This window comes from Vitis riparia, chromosome 1 (assembly GCF_004353265.1).
Source record: "Vitis riparia cultivar Riparia Gloire de Montpellier isolate 1030 chromosome 1, EGFV_Vit.rip_1.0, whole genome shotgun sequence".
Classification (NCBI taxonomy): Eukaryota; Viridiplantae; Streptophyta; class Magnoliopsida; order Vitales; family Vitaceae; genus Vitis; species Vitis riparia.
The window spans coordinates 23,315,540-23,333,597 of NC_048431.1; the positions used below are offsets into that span (position 1 = coordinate 23,315,540).

Here is an 18,058-nt window from a genome sequence, read left to right on the forward strand (position 1 = left end):
ATGTTTCTTGAATGTAGGTGTGGACCTATTGGTTATTCCACTAATTCATTCGTCCTCCTTTTTTGACTTGGTTTTCCTTTGTGCATGTTTCAATATTTGGTTTGGTGCACTCCATCGAACAATGACTTGCTTCTCACCATGAATCACACAATCTCTCCATTACTTATGATTATTTATGATCAAAACTCATTGTAACATGTGAATTTGCATTTGTTTCCCATTCCAAGCCACTTGTGCATGTCATTATGGGTAGAGAAAATTTGAAAAAAAAAAGAAAAAAAAAAAGAAAGAAACCCCAAAAGGTGGTTTCTAAGTCAAATGGGAGGTAATTGGAAGTACCCTTTTGGTAGTAAAACTAATAATCACAAATAGATGTGAATAATGATAAAAAGCAAGAAAGTGGAAGGGCAAGTAAAGAAAGCAATCTGAAGAGCAGCCGGCCAAAGAAGAAAAAGGGCCAAAAGAGAAATAAATAAATTAATAAATAAAGGAAAACATGGAGTTAGAAATGATGAGGGTTGTGGTGATGATGGTGAGTGGGAAGCAGTGAAGAAGAGGAAAGGGGGTTTGGAAAGGAATGGAATATTTAGGGTTCGGTGACATGCAAAGAGTGCAGTACTATTGCCTCCTTTCTATCTATTTCTCTCTGTTTTTTTATTTATTTTTTCTTTTTTAGTTTGTAATTTTATTTTATCTGCATTTGTAATTTTCTATGCATGTGTGTGCTTTGATCTAATCAAGCGTGCCTGCAAACTGGGCTGATCTTCTATTTTTTAAATGGCAAATTTTAGGATAGGGATTTGTTACGTATCAATCCTTTTAATATTGGTCCACACTTACCGAGATTCTGACGTAAATTTAATTTATTTATAATAACCTAATCACACAACATCATACGTGGAAAGGACAAAAGAGTTTTAGTCTGGTTGGACAATTAACGTGATCAGCATGTTCATGACATATACCAATATTCAAGAATTCACTAATCAAATGAACTCTTATTCTTTTTCTCATTGTAACTCCATATATATATATATATATATATATATATATATATATATATATATATATATATATATATATATATATATATATATATTTTTCAAACTAAATCTTAAAATATAATAAAAATAAATTTGTCATTTAATACATAATACAAAAATAAATAAATATGCAAGTTAATGGGATAACTTGAGTCCCATGAGCTCAACAAGGAGTTTGACTCCAAACATTCTTCATAAAGAATAATAAGATTGATTTAAACTTTACAATTCAATAATTTAAAAAATAGTAAAATGTTAGAAAAACCCTAATTTTAGAAAGATAAATTTTGATACATGCGTGATAAAAGTTAAATTTTGAAACATCTCCACACTTAAGCTAAAGTGTTAAGCTAAAGTTAAAAAAGTGCTTTCCACAAGAAAATAAACATGAAAATGAATCATGAAGTTGTTTGGTAAAGATGAATCAAAATTTGGATGAAACTAAGTTTTAATTTCAATGGGAATATTTCTACTTTTATTTTTAATAAGTAATTCAAATATGAGGAGGAATAAGAAATGGGATCATTTTTTAGATACATGTCTTTAGTATTTAGTGTTTAAAAAACTCGAAACAAGGTTATTAATTGGGGTTATCAATCATTAAGCTCTCTCATATTTGTAAAGTGTAGGGCTACATTTTTTAAAATTGAAAAAAAAAGGGGCCTTTGTTGCAGAGGACAAAACCAAAGAACAGGGATGATGACAGTGTCCTTTCATGAGTATCCCATTTTGTAAAGAACCTGTGGCCCTTTAAATCACTGTTGATGAAAAAAATGAAAGGAGAATATTCTCTAAGACATGGGAGAGAGAGAGAGAGAGAGGGAGGGACAGTTGTTGTTTCGCATTCAAAAGGAACATGCAATGCAAAGTGGGGAGAGAGAGAGAGAGGGAGGGAGGGGGGGAGGGAGGGAAAGAGAGAGATGTTTCACATTCAAAAGGGGAACATGCAATGCAAAGTGGTAGAGCCCAAAAAGGAGGGTGTGGTCTTATGGAAAGTTGGCCCCCTTTTCACTTTGGAATGATCACCCCACAACACACAAAAACACACACACAATCACAACCCACTAGATAAGAAAGAAAAGAAGAAGGAATGCCCATGTCAATACTACAAAAATATGAAATACATCACCACCACCAACCCTACAAAAGGCATCTATCTCCTCATGCCTCTCCCATCATTTTTATTAATATCCCACTCATCTCTAAAAGACTAGTCTCTATCACAAGATTGCCAAAGCCCAAGCATGCTCTCTGTGTTTATGTTTTCTGCAATGCTTTTTTTTTTTTTTAAATTTAATTTTGGAGAGAAATGCCTACATATATCCTTCAAATCATGACCTAGAGAGTTTTGCTGAGAAACCCAAGAACTGGCCCCTACCATATTTCATGGGAGAGGCTATTCATATATATAAGGGTTCACTCATCTACTATGTGTTGATGTGTTTTAAACACATGATTTTTTTTTCTTTTTAACAATTATTAATAGGTTATTATCCGTTACTTTTATGATTAGCCATAAAAGTAGTTGAAATAATTAGCTATTTCTTTTGTTGTATTCATTAAAAGTAGAACAATAGCACCTTCCATTTTAGGAGGGTTGGATTAATTTAAAAAGTTGTATTTCACTTTCAAACATTGCTTTTAACATTTTAGAAAGACTTAAAGGAGGGAAGTTATAAAAACATCAATCACCATCCTTTATTTGAATTGTGTATTATAAATATAAAATAAATGAAAATTTTAAGGTAATGAACCGATTCCATCGAAAATATAATCTATACTGTTGAAAATATATGATAAAAATTAGGTAATTCATCGAAGGTTTAAACAATGAGATTAATGTATAAAAAATAAACCCTAAAAACGATCACATATCCATACATATCCATTTAATATTATAATATTACCCTAAAATAAAATAAAATAAAATAGAGTGCTATATATATATATATAAATTAATTAATAAATAATAGTAATTGTTTCACTTGGCCATACAAGAAGACAAAAGAACATTTGGGTAATGGGGCATGTGATTCCCATGAGTAAATATAGTGTCCTCTCAACTGTCATGAGAGCTATATCTACTCTTTTTGAAGCTACATGGAATGATTAAAACATTAAATCAAGTGCATGGGAATTGCTTAATACACAAAGGCGTCAACTTAAGGGCACAGAAATGTTTCCATCATTTCTTAGGCCCCCACTTTTGGGCAGCTTTCTACTTTGAGATGCTTAATATTACAAGCTACTTGAAATAAAGAAACCAACTAGCCATCATTATTCAACTCCAAATGTTATGACAGGCCTCTCTCCTTTGTCTAGTTACCCTATACCTACTTTTGTAATTTTCTTTTCTTTTCTTTTTTTTTTCCTTTTTATTTTATTTATTTGAAATGAGTTTCTTTTTAATTGGGCATTGATGGAAAAAGTAATTTTTTTTAAAAAAAATCCATTGGTTTAATAAATTTTTTGAGCTAATTAATTAATAGTATTTTTATAAACAAATATAAAAAATAAAATCTATGATTTGGGTTTTTTTTTTTTAATAGAAAATTCACTTATTTTTCAATAATTTGTTGATCTCAGGTGTGTGAGAAAATGAGGTAGCTAGCTCCATCTGAAACAAGGTCTCATGTGTTGGCCACTTTATTAATATATTGTAGAACAATTTAAAAAAGGTTGTTCATTAGTCATGGAGAAGGGCATCATTTTCCAAAATGTGGGATGGTCCTTATAGGACAAATATGCATGGAGGGGTTTGAGGGGAAATCACACAATGATGGGATTCACACATCAATTCTTAATGCAATTAGTGATGAATTCTTGGATGGTGAGCTGATCTGATCACCAAAAGAAGACAAATCTGTGATCCATTGCTTCAAAATTGGCTGCCTAATATGGTGTGTTTGGCTAATTTTTAATATATATTGTATAATTTTAGAGTCACCATCATGAACTAAGAGGGTCATTTTGAGAGCATGTCTTTCTTTCCAACAACGCCAAACTTTGAAAATTAGGAGTGTGTTGGATAGATAAAGTCCCATCATTAGTATGGGATTATAGAAAATAAGGCAAATTAGGGAAACTTTTTTCTTAAATTAATGATGTAATCCACAAAATCAGAGATGGAATGGGACCCAATAAAAGATAGTGGAATAGGGTATATCTTAGTTTGAAGTTTAGTCCTCTTAGCTGCCTTGATCATATTTTCCCTAATTTTGGATTCCCACTACAAGAAACTTACTAATATATTTCTTCACCTCTCCTCAAAAGAAGCTCTTGGAATTTGGAGTTTTACCAATGACTTTTTTTTAACTTTTAATTAAAAGATGATTAATTCTTAAAATAGACCTATAAGATGTCGTCTTAAATATCATAAGATGTTTTATTTATTTTTATTGAATACCAATTGATTTAAGATAAAATGATTAAAACTTAATCGAAATATTAATATTAGATATAAAAGTCATATTTTTTAAACAGAACTATAAAATATGATTTTAAATATCATAAAAGATTTGATTTATCTTTATTAAACACTAATTAATTTTAAGATGAAATGATTAAAACTTGATCTAAATATTAAATCATAACAAAAAAAAAAAAAGGATTTGAATCATATTTGGAGTGCAATAATGTCACAAGCTAGTGGATAGATCTCTAAGTTATCAATCAACAACCTAAAAGTAATGAACTATATGTATAATTAAGGATTCAAGTATTAAATATAGTTTAAAAGATTATCCTATTTGGTGATAGACGCATAATTCATACATGTTAACAAGTTTAGTAACAATAATTAAATCATACATAAATGATTAATTTTTAAAGAAATTAAAATTTTGAAATCAAATTAAAAAAGGGTATTTACAATATGAATTGATACCTATCAAGCCTAATCACAACATGCCATGCTTGTATAATTTTATTATATAACTTTATACTTGTATTTGATTGTTATATCTTATTTGATAATATAAATTTTATGATACTTCAAAAGTTTCTTCTTAAGAAAAACAAAAAATTGATATTACTTTCTCCTCTACAAAGGGCGGAATAAGAGTAGTGGGGAAGTACAAAGGCATTTATAAAGGGGAGAAGCCCTGGTGGCAGAAAATGAAGACACCTGACAAAACTTCTCATAAGTCATAGGCCATCTATTTATTCTCTGTGGATTATACATTTGTTTTTGTGTGTATGTGTGGAAATTAAATAAATATAGAATTGAAAAGATGTGTGAAGTACATACATGAGTTCATTCATTCAAAGCCTACCAAGTGTATGAAACCTGACAAAAACAAAGCACAAACTCTCCACAAGCCATGCACTCTCTCTCTCTCTCTCTCTCTCTCTCTCTCTCTTCCTCTCTCCCTCTCTCTCAAAGGTTTCAAAGGTTTCAACGCATTAAACCCACTTCTTTTTTCCCCACACTCACATGCATGGACTGACATAGCCACTCATTATCCCACATGCACATGCAAATAGACCTTACTCTCTCTCTCTCCTCTCTCTCTCCCTCTCTCTCTCTCTCCCTCCAAAACCACCATTGTGTGTTTTGGGTCACACTCTTTCATTTGTAAATGGAGGAGTGATGATGATGGCATTGATGATGGCATGATGACGAATGCGTCTTCTCATATCAAAACCTACCTCACATTTTTTATCATGGTTTTTCAATTTTTTGTCCCCCACACATTCAAAATCTAATAGTTTATTTTTATTTTCTATCAAAATTATATCATACTAATTCATTAATATAAAAATTCACATATCTTATATTTGAATGAATATCATATTCTTATATTTCCAATTTTAACCATCATATTTTTATCTTTTTAAGTTAAACATAAAAATTTAATTTTCTTTCATCTTTTAAGTTTGATAATTGTTTTTAAAAATTATTTTTATTTTTGAAAGATAGAAAATAATTTCATGACTTAAAAAATATTATATATATAAAAAAAGAACAAAAGAAAAACCCTAAAATTTGTGGAAGGGAAAAAGGGTGTTTAACTTTTTTATACTTGTAGAAATCTTGGAATTCACATCTCGCCATGAAGTGGGGTATGGAGCAAAAGAGCAAAAACACAAGGCCAAACCACTTTCTCTAATGGGAACAAGCACATTGAAAAGCTATTATAAATTGGTCCCCCTCAATGGTACAATTCTAAGTAAATTCCATGGACAATCATCCCTTTTCTTTTCTTTTCTTTTTCTCTTTTCTCTAAGTCATGAGGGCATCCCATGCATGATTATTACGTTTCATATGTACATTCCTCAATGTCAAGAGAAGGCTTTAGTTTTGGGTTGGGTGGTTATTATTATTTTTTATTTTTTATTTTTGGCATTAACCCACCAATATTCCTAGGGGGGTCCCCAATATATAGAGATTTGAAATCCAAAAACCTAAGCAACCAATGCCGTGTAGTAAATGTGTGATGTCCCAACTTCAAGTCTTAGGAATCTATGTGTGAACCATGTTCTATCTGCCTTTGTCTGCATGTTCAAACGTTTTAGGCTAAAAATGATTATGATCAACCTGTTGCTCCAATCCAACTAGTTTCCAAGTAAGTTTGGTTTCAACCATGAGTGCCAAAAGTTGATTAGATTATTGATAACAAGTTGTCTACGACTTAAAGTACATTTGGTTGTGTGTTTGGCAATGGTCAATCGTCTTCTTAATATCCTAATGCAATGACCGAGTTAAAAAATGGAAAATAGAAAGGAAGAAGATCAAAGGAAAATATAAGTTTAAATTTAATAATTTTTTTATATATTTTTTCAAGTTTTTTCTCCCTCTTTTGTCTCTTTCTTTAATAAAAAAAATTATGAGTTTAAAAATATATAAAATTTTAAATTAGTTTATATTATTTTTGTTTTTTTGTTTTTTTTTCATAATTTATCTTTTTTTTCTTCCTTTCTCTTATAATTTTATAACCCAAAGATTAATTAGATTAATGATAATGCGATGTTTAATACTTAACACCCTGCTATATTAATAGATTTAATGAGAAATAAATAAATGCAAATAGCTGATAGACGATTTTAACATGAATCATCCCGTCAAACCAAGTTTTGATATCATATTAAATTGACAATTTTTCTTAAAGTTTAAACTTACAAAATTTAAATTCAATATGATAACGAGATGTTTAATACTTAACACCCTGCTATATTAATGGATTTAATGAGAGATAAATAAATGCAAATATCTGAGAGACAATTTGAACATGAGTCATTCCGTCAAACCAAGTTTTGATATCATGTTAAATTGATAATTTTTCTTAAAGTTTAAACTTGTAAAATTTAAATTCAATGTGATAACGAGATGTTTAATACTTAACACCCTACTATATTAATGGATTTAATGAGAGATAAATAAATGCAAATATTGAGAGACAATTTGAACATGAGTCATCCTGTTAAACCAAATTTTGATATCATATTAAATTAATAATTTTTCTTAAAATTTAAACTTGCAGAATTTAAATTTAATATGCATATCATGCTCCTTAATACTCATGATTTAATTATGTCCTGTTTGATATTAGTTATACATAAAGTTGATTAATTACAGTTAAGTATAATTATAAAAATGGGTTGATTGAATTTTTAGATGATGGTAAACACGGAAATAAAGCGCGTGGGGGAGAGGTTTTGGAGAGGAAGTCGATGGAATCTTGAAGGAGAATTTTGGGTAGAAAGATATCTCCATCAAAGGCCTCTCGCTTTCATGCTTTTATTCCAAGCTTAAGTCATTCTATGCCCATGCACTGCCACCAAAGGCCACGCCTCCGCTTTCACATATATACTACTCCTACTACTACTCTTTTTTAAAGTCAAGTTTTCTTAACAAATTACTTTTAATTGTACTAGTCTTAATTCTATAATATTGGGCTGAGCCTAAAAGATGAGAGATATGTTCATTCTTCCCAATGGGCATGTGGGTTTCAGTTAGAGAAATGACGCCTCTCTAAAAGTTCCATTCTTTTTTTCATTCATTCATTCAAGAGAGAGAGAGAGAGAGAGAGGAAGAGGAAAACATAAAGAGGTTGCAGCAACATGTTTGATGGGTTGGAAAGAATGAGATCAGCTTTTCAGGCTCATTCCTCCCCAATTCTCAATTCTCAACTCCAACCCAAAAATTATTAAAGAAAAATGAAAAAAATAATAATAATTAGAGAGAAAGAGAGAGACATACTTGACAATTCAGAGCTCGTACAGTTTTGCAGTAAGGGTGGAAGGCACATGCTGCCATCCAATGCTGTTCTCCTTCTTGGGTCTAGTGAAGAAAACACTCCCCACCCCGTCCTCCCACAACCATTCTATATGTGCATATAAATATGTATATACCCATTAAAAAACCTATTATTTATTTTATTATTTTGTGTACATATATTGAAAATAGGGGATTATATACACTTTCTATCTTACCCTTTTTTTTCACATTCAAATTTGAACAATTTGTCTTTAAATTTGCTAAATTCAACTTAAACCCGCCTCTCATTCTTAAGCGACATAACATGCATATTAAACCCAAATCCCGTAAAATTAAGTTTATAGAAAAATTGATGATTTAATATAATATAAAATTTTGGTTTGGATTGTAGTTTTTTTTTTTTTGTTAGAAGTGGAAGCAGAAATTGTAGCGGTTTTCAAAATTAAAATCAATGGTATAATCAAGTGAGAGAGAGAGCAAAAGACTTGCGTGTAAATATTGAGGTTAGGTATAAAAGAGGAAGAAAAAACAAAGGAAATGGGAGAGGGGTAATGGTATTGGTGCTAAAAAGGACCTTTTTGTGATATGTCAAAAAAAAAAAAAAAAAAAAAAAAAAAAAAAAAAAAAAAAGAGAAAAGAAAAGAGAAAGCCTTTAATGTAAATTTTGTCCTTGGAACATGCCCTTAAAGGTGTTAGCTGGAGGACCCTCAAACCTTTTTCCCCATTTTAAAACAGGTGCAACATATATTTCTTGTTGATAAAGTCAAAAAAATATTACTATTGGACCTCGTTAATTTAATAATTTTTATTACAAAAAAAATTAATTAATTAAATAATTATTTATTGATCATATAACTGACTGACCACCATCTCTCTCTTCCTCTGCAACTATTTCATCTCCCCCAACACAAGCTTCCAAACAAAGAGAATTAATGGAAAGTGAGATTTCCAAGCCTTGTTGCTCGCTTTCTTGCTGTCTTTGGATTTGTTTACTATGAAACTGGGGACAACCCTTATCTGGTTAATGGGTATATTTTCTGGGTTATATGATCTTCCCATAACTTCCACACATGCTTATGGCTTCTACAGATCTCCACGTCTTTCAATTTAAAGACAGCAGCGTCCCGCCTCTTGTTGTCGTCATCCATGGCTCATGCTGAGATCCACGGCAAGCCGGGAAACGAGAGGGGTAATCGGAGAAGGGCGTTGGTTTTGGGGTTTGGGAGGAGGGTTTCGACATGACCATGATTCCTGCGCGTAATCTCTCCAAACAGTGTTTTCGCGGCGGTTATGGTGGTTATACTGGTAATTACTTGGACGAGAACGTATGTCTTATGAGCAGATTAGAAGGGTATGACTGTTGTAGTGAAGCTTGCTTAGGATCTGATCTAGTGCTTGCTCCCATGGCGGAAAATGAATCAAGAGCTGATAGTGTCAATGAGACAGGCTCCAGCTCGAAAGATATGCAGGAAGATAGAGACGAAGAGTGGCTCCAATTGAGTATTGGCGGCCAAATGACGAGCCAAGAGCGCAAGCAGCACCACCATCATCATCAGCTCGATCCCATGTCCGGCCGAGGTGGGATGGTTGAGCTGAATCTGTTACCAGGCCGCAGCGGCTTGCAGCAAGGGAGGCCATTAGGCCCCATCATCCACCACCTGCCTGACTTCCGGCCGCCGCCACCGCGGCCAATTACCAATATCACTAACAGTTTTAGCACATCCTTATTCTTGCAACAACAACAGCCTGGAGCTGCCTCAAATTTTCCTCATCTCCAAGATATTAACTGGGCATTCCGGCATATCCCGCAAAATATAACATCGGCTTCTTCATCCACCTCTTCATCTTTCATACCCCAAGCCCCATATTTCGCTACACCCTTCCAACTCCACGCCCCCGGAGTAGATGTAGCTGGGCCGAGCTCGGATTTCAGAATCATCAATGCCAATGCCTCCCACAGGCCTCATTCGGGTGTTTGGTTTCTTCTACAAGCATCGCAAAACCAGTAAGTGAAAAGGGGAAAGCATGAATAGATCACCTCCATACCCTTATTTTTTTCTGGTTTTTTTCTTTTTCTTTTTAGGTTGTTTTTCAGTTTTCAAAACACCCCAGCTTAGTTTAATGGGTTGTACTTGTTTTCTCAATGCAGGGCCAAAGAACCCTTTTTGCCTCAGATACCCAAGAGCTACTTAAGAATCAAGTACATTTTTCTTTTATTTTCTTTCGTTTTCTTTTCTTTCTTCTGTTGCCTTGCCTTTGTTTTTTGATGGAGGCATTTTGTTTTACATTTCCTTTATGTTTTCAATTCTCTCAGAGACGGGAGGATGACAGTTCGATTATTAATGAAGTATGTGGCTAATAAGCTGAGACTCGATAGCGAATCAGAGGTATTTAATTTAAACCCTCGCTGCTGCTTCTTTTCCTTTCATATATGCGTGAATAATTTATCTAGAAAAAGTAGTTCAGTAGCAAAACATCAATGTTACTGCATTCCATATTCTGCATATAAACTTAGCCGTGGTCATGTTGAGGATGAGAATGTGAAGAATTGATACATAGAAAAAAACCGAAAAAGGAAAAACCTTCAAATTATTTTTCGAGCCACCTATATAAATTACATGTAGATATGGACAAGGTAGGTGTAGAAACAATGAAAGAAACATCAGAACTAAAATGGGGTTAATCTTAGTAGTATTTATTTCAAGTGAGAACATCATATTTAGGTGGGAAGTATATTTCTAGGTAGCTCTCATCTCTTTTTGTACTATTAGGCTTTTAGCCCATAATCTATTCTTGTAAAGGTTGGGGTTGGCCTAGGAAGAAAAGTTTTTGGCTCTTGCTAAATGGTCGCAAGTTCCATGTTAGTTGTTATCGATGTTTTAGTAATGGGATTACTTAAGGTTTATGGTTTAAGTAATGAAGAATTCAGAATTTTACCAACAAAACTACCTACCACCTTCTTAATTTCCTTGTTGTAGAAATGGGTTTTGCTGTTTTCCTTGGCTTCTTGTTCATCATTAAAGTAATGTTTCATGGTTTGTAACACTTAGAAAAATGGGATACAACACCTAAAAAAAAGGATATCGTCAATCTATATATATACATATATATATATGTTTTAGTGGATTTTAAGGCCATGAACAAAAAAAAATCAAAGCCTCACCCTAGATCTTGGTCCGAACCGACTACCTGGTGATCATTTTAAACTTGTGACATGCAGCTTTTTGTTAGTAGATCCAACCAATAGGGTGCAATTGAGATAGGGTTTGAGCTTAGCTAGCTGTTTAAGAGTTGTCGAACCACAAAATGGGAGGATCCTTTAGACCGACCCTCTTCCCCCATTTCAAATTCCTAAGGCCTAGGCTGAGGGAGGTTGTATAACAGATCATATAAGGATGGATTGATAAATAATAGAACTTACTTTCTGATCCATTTATACTCTCAAACAGCTCATCATCGCAATTTTGAACTAGGACTGCTATAATGGAGGGGACTGGTTACTTTGAGCTAGGCTGAATTAGGGTTAGATTGATCATTCTCAGTACCAGGGTTTGCAGTAACAAGTTTTTTCCTAAAATTTCTTTCCATTTTTTTTTGCTTCTGGCATCAATTCATTGTTCCTACCTTAACATTTCCATTCCTCCAACCTTAAATTCCCATGGATAATTTTATTCTAATCGATTTCTTCCACCATCCTCCTCCACGTGCAAAACCCTAGTAGGGTTTCATAAATTAAACAAGAAACTACATGCTCACCAACATCTTCCATTTTCATACTGTGCATACTTAAATTTGCATGCTAGAGAGCTAGCTAGATCTGTGGAGCTTGACAAAGTGTTGTAGGGGGCTTATACCTACAAGAGGACACTCACAATTGATAAATGGACATACCTTACACTAGACTTCAAATGGATGAATAGTCATTATTAGAAGAAAAAACCAAAGTGGTACGTAGTAATAATGTTGGGGAGATGCACTATATAAAGTGAGAGAACGTGGGCATTAGATCCACTGCTTCATAGGCCCCATCACTTTTGTACATTGCTTCTCATGCACACAGTAGTATTATCAAACACCACCATATCTCTCCATACAGTCTTGTATATAAAATTTTCGGACGTAATGCCCAACATATATAACATGACCAACCTCCGAAAAATGCCATCGTAGAGCTCCAAGCTTTCTTGATGTTGTGGATAGGGTATAATTTTCCATTAGGGTGCGAGAATGTTAGTATTGAAAAATCATATCAACTAATTTTACGAAAAAAGAAAAAAGAAATTTAGGATTTCTTAATATGATGTGCCTATTTCGAAAACTAAGCTTAAGGGTTGAACCCAACCTTTTCGCATTCAAAATATATGACATGTGGGATGAGGTTTCTATGCATTTATAGTACTAATACACCCGGCATCTATTGTGTAACCTCGTTCTTTAATCCGGTGTTTGCATATATCGGTAGTTGATTAGGTGTATGTGCTAAGAGAGGTTCTTCTAGGTTAATAAAATGATATTAAATACTCAAAGTGGTGAAAAAAAACACCATATATAATGATGTTATATGGTATAAATGGATGCAAATATTCTCTATAACCCTACTTTAGAAACCAAGAACAATCAGTTGAATTTGGCAATGAGGGTCATATCTTTATGTTGTCTACACTACCTAAACAAATAAATTAAATCGAAAGCTTAAAAAAAATTGTACAACATTCCCATTTGTTGTTGTTTTATATTAAGGTCCATTTGCGTACATTCCGGCACTTAGGTCAACCCTTAATAAACACTTTTATTTGGATGTTCAAATACGCTTCTCTTATGCCTTCAACTTCATGCCTTGAAATAAGGGCGACCGTGAAGATTAAATCCATATCAAATTTGAACAAAAACAATTTGATATGTACAGATACAACCATGACAAGATGCTTAAAATATAACCCTAATTTTGTATTCTTCTCTCCAAAATTAAGATGTGTCACACACTCAACATTCTCCTCCCTCTTGTATAATCAAAATTATGATATAGTCAACCTTTATGTCATGACATTGATTAGGCAATTTCTTTTCGTTTCTTCGATCCACGGCCGGCCGGGGCGGCAATTAGAATCATTCGATGAAATTCTAGTCTAGGAAGCATGGCCATGTCACCCAAAATAATGCAAAACCTGCATTACCTTTTCACACTTGACATAAACCAACTATAAGTAGTCAATGATCATTAGGGTTTATATATATATATGAGTATGAATGTTGCGTGGATTTTGGAGTGTTTGGGGTGGATCAGGAAATCGATTTAGTGGTTGGGTTTCATTATTTTGTGTTCATACTTGCTAGGCAAACAAAATATTCTACTATATCTTGTGATGATTAGGCACGATATGTGAGTAGCAATGAAAGCTTTATGTTCATGGGAGATAATAATTATCAAAGCAAGAAAGCAAAAAGAGATGTCTTGAAGGTGGTGGGAAGGTTTGCTCCTCTTTTTCATTGTTTTATTATGTAGTGCATTGACTTTAAGATTAAACGATCTTGGAGTTGGATTATCCTTTGCCCTAGTTGACACTTAAAACAAAAGTCGATACAAACACATCAAAAATGATATAGCGTAGGGCCCCGAAAATCACACGTGGACCCTGTCTATCTCGACATCTCTCTGCATGCGCTATCGCCCTCTTTCGTCAGCCTTCCGATGCCTTCCGATCATCTTCTTTTTCATGGACTGCTCTTAAAAAAGCGCCATCAAGAACCCTAAGTGGTGCACTTTGATGAATTTTTAAGCCACTCCCATCATGTCATCCACGACCAAACCCTTATTCATTTAACCAAATAAATAAAAGCATCTATTTTTACGTTGGAGGAAAGCAATGCATGAGTGGCAAATCCACAACAAAATCATTATCAAAGCCCACGCACAAAACAAATAAAAACTATATATATAAAAAAAAAAAAACCCTCCAATATCAAAGCTACATCGTTGATGAATGCATTGCATGCACAATAAAATACGAAATAAAATAAAATCACAACCACCCTTTAATTAGATTGGGTTAAACCTTCTCAAACCCAATTTAAAATTTAAAAAAGAAAAAAAGAAAAAAAAAAGAGGGTGGTTCATGAGGGAATATATTGACCTTTCATTTTTAGGGTTTTAGAAAGAGCAAGCAACGTGAGGGAGACGTGCATGTAGGTGATATCTAGAGAAAGAAATCGTGCCGATTCATCGCCGTACTTGTTGGATCCACTATCCTTTTTTATTTTTATTATTTAATAATTTTGTTTGGGTATAATACTAGAAGATTATTTTATTTTATTTTTAGAAATATATATATATATATGTATATATAAAGTCTATGGTTTCATGATTTTGGCTTACGAGCAAAGTCTTGGTGGGGCCGTAATGATTAAACTCGGGCAGTTTTCTCGATCGTGGGATGTTGGAGCAGGCCAGAACGGTCTGTTTCGGCAGCTGACCGCTGACCGAATTGTTGCCTTCTTGGCGGAATGAGGGAATCCCTTGGAGTAAAGAAAAAAGTTTGGGAAGGGAGAAAGAGAAAGAAAGTTGATGGGTAAAGTAGACGTTAACAAAGAAAATGTTTGAAGACGTAAGCTCCTCACAAAGCTGACTTCAATTCCACTTTCCTTTTTTTTTTTTTTTTTTTCTTTTTTTTTTCATCATTTGTTTCTTAATGTCTCCTTCTCCTTCCCCCTAGGTGGAAAAAAAAAAAAAAAAGAAACTTTTTGGGTATGAGATATTATAATTTATAAGAATAGAAACTGTAAGGTGGTGAAAAGGGTTAGAAACTTTTTTTAGGTACAGAAAATTTAATTCTATCTTTGATTCTAATTTTTTTTAATTTAATTCTTTGAGAAAATTGAAAAAAAAATAAATTATTAAAAAAAAACACTTTACTTTATTATCCTCATATTTATTTAGAGAAAATGAAAAAAAAAATCTTTTAATATTTTTATTAAAATTTTAAATATTTTTTTTCCTCAGGCATTTAAATATAAGAATTTTTTTCTTTTTATTTATTATCCTTTCTTATTACTTTTTAAGAGTCAAACAATCTTTGGTTGGAATACATTTTTCCTAAAACTTCAATTGAAAAGAAAAAAAAAAATCTCCTACTATTTTTTCTAGAGGAAAAAAAAAGAGAAAGAGTTAAGAAAATTCATTTGACTTTTTTTTTCATTTATACAAATATTAAATAATTTTAAAATATATAAATTTATAATTAATTTTAATTATATTTTATTTTTCTTTCTTTAATATATTTTAATTTTTACTCTTTGTCCTTTTGTAACACTTAACTTTTAATCAATCATGTCATTCTTCTAAAACACATTTTTTAATACTAGTCTTTTAGGTAATTTTTTTAAAACATGTGATTATATTTATGATAGTAGTTATCCAATGTATTTTTCTAAAGTAAAATCATTGTTGTCTTGTGGGGTTACTTTAAAAAATAAAGCCTTCGATGATGAGATACATTGTATGTAACATAAGCCAAAAGAAGGTGAACTACGCATCATTCCAATTCTTCTAAGTATGATCTCCTCATAATAATAATAATAATATATAGGAAAAGGGATTAAACATTTATAATCCAAAATCATGATTAGATGATCCACTTGATCATGGTATGACAATTTTAGCTTACAAAATCTCCATTGACATGATTTTTTTTTTTCATCCAACATGCACCATTATGATAACGATGCTATGTCATCATTGTAAACATATCCTCTTTTAATTTTTCTTCTTTCTCATGAATCCAATATTCAATGAAAAATCTTGATCTACAATCATGAGTTATCCACCATTGTATCATATAGATCCTAGGTAAAAGATTTTATTTGTAGTGTTTAGTAGAAATAGTGGTTTGATGTTTAGATATAATAAATTAATGAAAAGTGTTTTCATAGACCTTTTATATTTTATTATATAATTTTTTTTAAATTCATCGATTAAATAATTATTTTAAAGTCTGTTTGATAGTGATTTTAAAAAATATTTTTAGTTTAAAAAGTTTTTTTAAAAAAGAATTAAATGTTTGATAAAATTAAGAAACACTTTTAAAAATCTAAAAAATTACTTATAATGTTGAAAAATCACTTATAGTATTTTCTAAGAAGTAATTATCCTAAAAACATTTTTAAAGAAAACATTTTTACTAAAAATACTTTGAGTAAAAATATTATCAAATGCATTTTTAAAATCATTTTAAGTGATTTTTTATATTTTAAAAACATTTCCAATACCAAATTTTGTAAAAAAATAATAATAATAATTTTAATTGTTAGAAAACACTTTTAGTTATTTTTGGAAATGAAGTAATATATGTTTTGTTTGAGAAGCATTATATGAAAAAAAAAATTGAAAATAATTTTTAAATATTGTTCGGTGATGTTTTATAAAATAAAAGTGTGTTTGTCAATCTGTTTTCTGTATTTTAAAAGTTACATTCATCAATCATATTTTATTTTTAATTATTATTAATATTTGTATATTTTTTTTTTAAAATAACTCTTAAAAACGGTTTTTAAAAATAGAAAACTGTCATCTATTTTTTTTTTTTATCAAATATGTCTTCTTATTTTTTTTTGTTATGTGGAATATTAAACTGTTTTAAAAAAAATTATTAGTGTCAATTTTTTTTTCTTTTCATTTTATAGGAATGGGTGAATACTTTAATTCATAATAAAAGCAAAATTCATTGTATGTGATAGGTTTTTTAGGACTCAAAACCTTAAAATAGTTTATTCATGTTTATTTAGAGTTAAGCTTTTTTTGTTATGGTAATTTGAATAAAAATGCTATTGACTCTTTTTAACAATAAAAAGAAAAAAGTATTAAAAAATAAACAAATAATATATGATTAATAAATTATATTGTCCATTAGTCTATGAAATGCTTGAAATTTAATTGTTTGTATATTTTTGTATAAATGCAGATAGAGATAACATGTAGAGGGCAACAACTTCTACCTTTCTTCACATTGCAGCATGTAAGAGATAACATATGGAGTCCAAGAGATGCACTCACTTTTCTTCAACCAGACTCATCCACTTCAGACCATGTCATGGTTTTAAACTATGGTAGGAGTGCTTGAAGGAAAAGGGCAAAAAAAAAAACAAAGAGAAAAAGAAAATGATGAATTAATATTTCCCATTACTTAATTTTCTCCCCAACCCCACATCACATGTATCATTGCTAAATTATGGAACTCTTTTTTCCTTTTTTTCTTTTTTTTTGGGGGTTCCTTTAATTGGGTCCTATTAATGGGTTTTGTTATTTATTTTTTGCTTTTGGCTTCTTTGATTTTGTTCTCTAATTGATGGAGAAAAGAAATAGTATGAGTATGACCCCAAATTGATATATGTGGATTTTGGGGTTATAACATAACCCACAATGCATCTGCTGACCCATGGGGGCTTTGATATTTTGTTAATTTTCTTTTATGTAAAGAACTTCCATTATTAATTCCTCTCATTTTTATCATTATTTTATGGGTTATAACTCTTAAGATTATTCCTTTTTTTTTTAGATAATGTTATTCATAAGTGTTTATCTAGTATGATATTCTTTAATTTTGCACAAAACTATACTTTATCATTAATAAGATTGTTAAATCAAGATATGGTTAATCTGTGTTTCAATAATAATAAAATAAGATTTACAAGTAACTATTTATCTTAAGTGTGTTTGAGTAAAAAAGTTTATTAAAAGGTAATAAAAAAATATATGAAGTCAAAAAAATCAATAAGAAGAAAAAGAAGATGTCAAACAAAATAT

General features: G+C 31.3%; 1 protein-coding gene across 1 annotated transcript; it reads left to right on the forward strand.

Moving 5' to 3' along the window:
- Positions 1–9,158: 9,158 nt before the first annotated feature.
- On the forward strand, positions 9,159–17,767 carry LOC117912272 (protein LAX PANICLE 2). The gene is made up of 4 exons (XM_034826805.1): positions 9,159–10,267; positions 10,412–10,462; positions 10,577–10,649; positions 17,217–17,767. Exons 1-4 carry the CDS (start codon positions 9,501–9,503, stop codon positions 17,373–17,375), a joined length of 1,050 nt encoding a protein of 349 aa, XP_034682696.1. The 5' UTR covers positions 9,159–9,500; the 3' UTR covers positions 17,376–17,767.
- Positions 17,768–18,058: the final 291 nt, after the last annotated feature.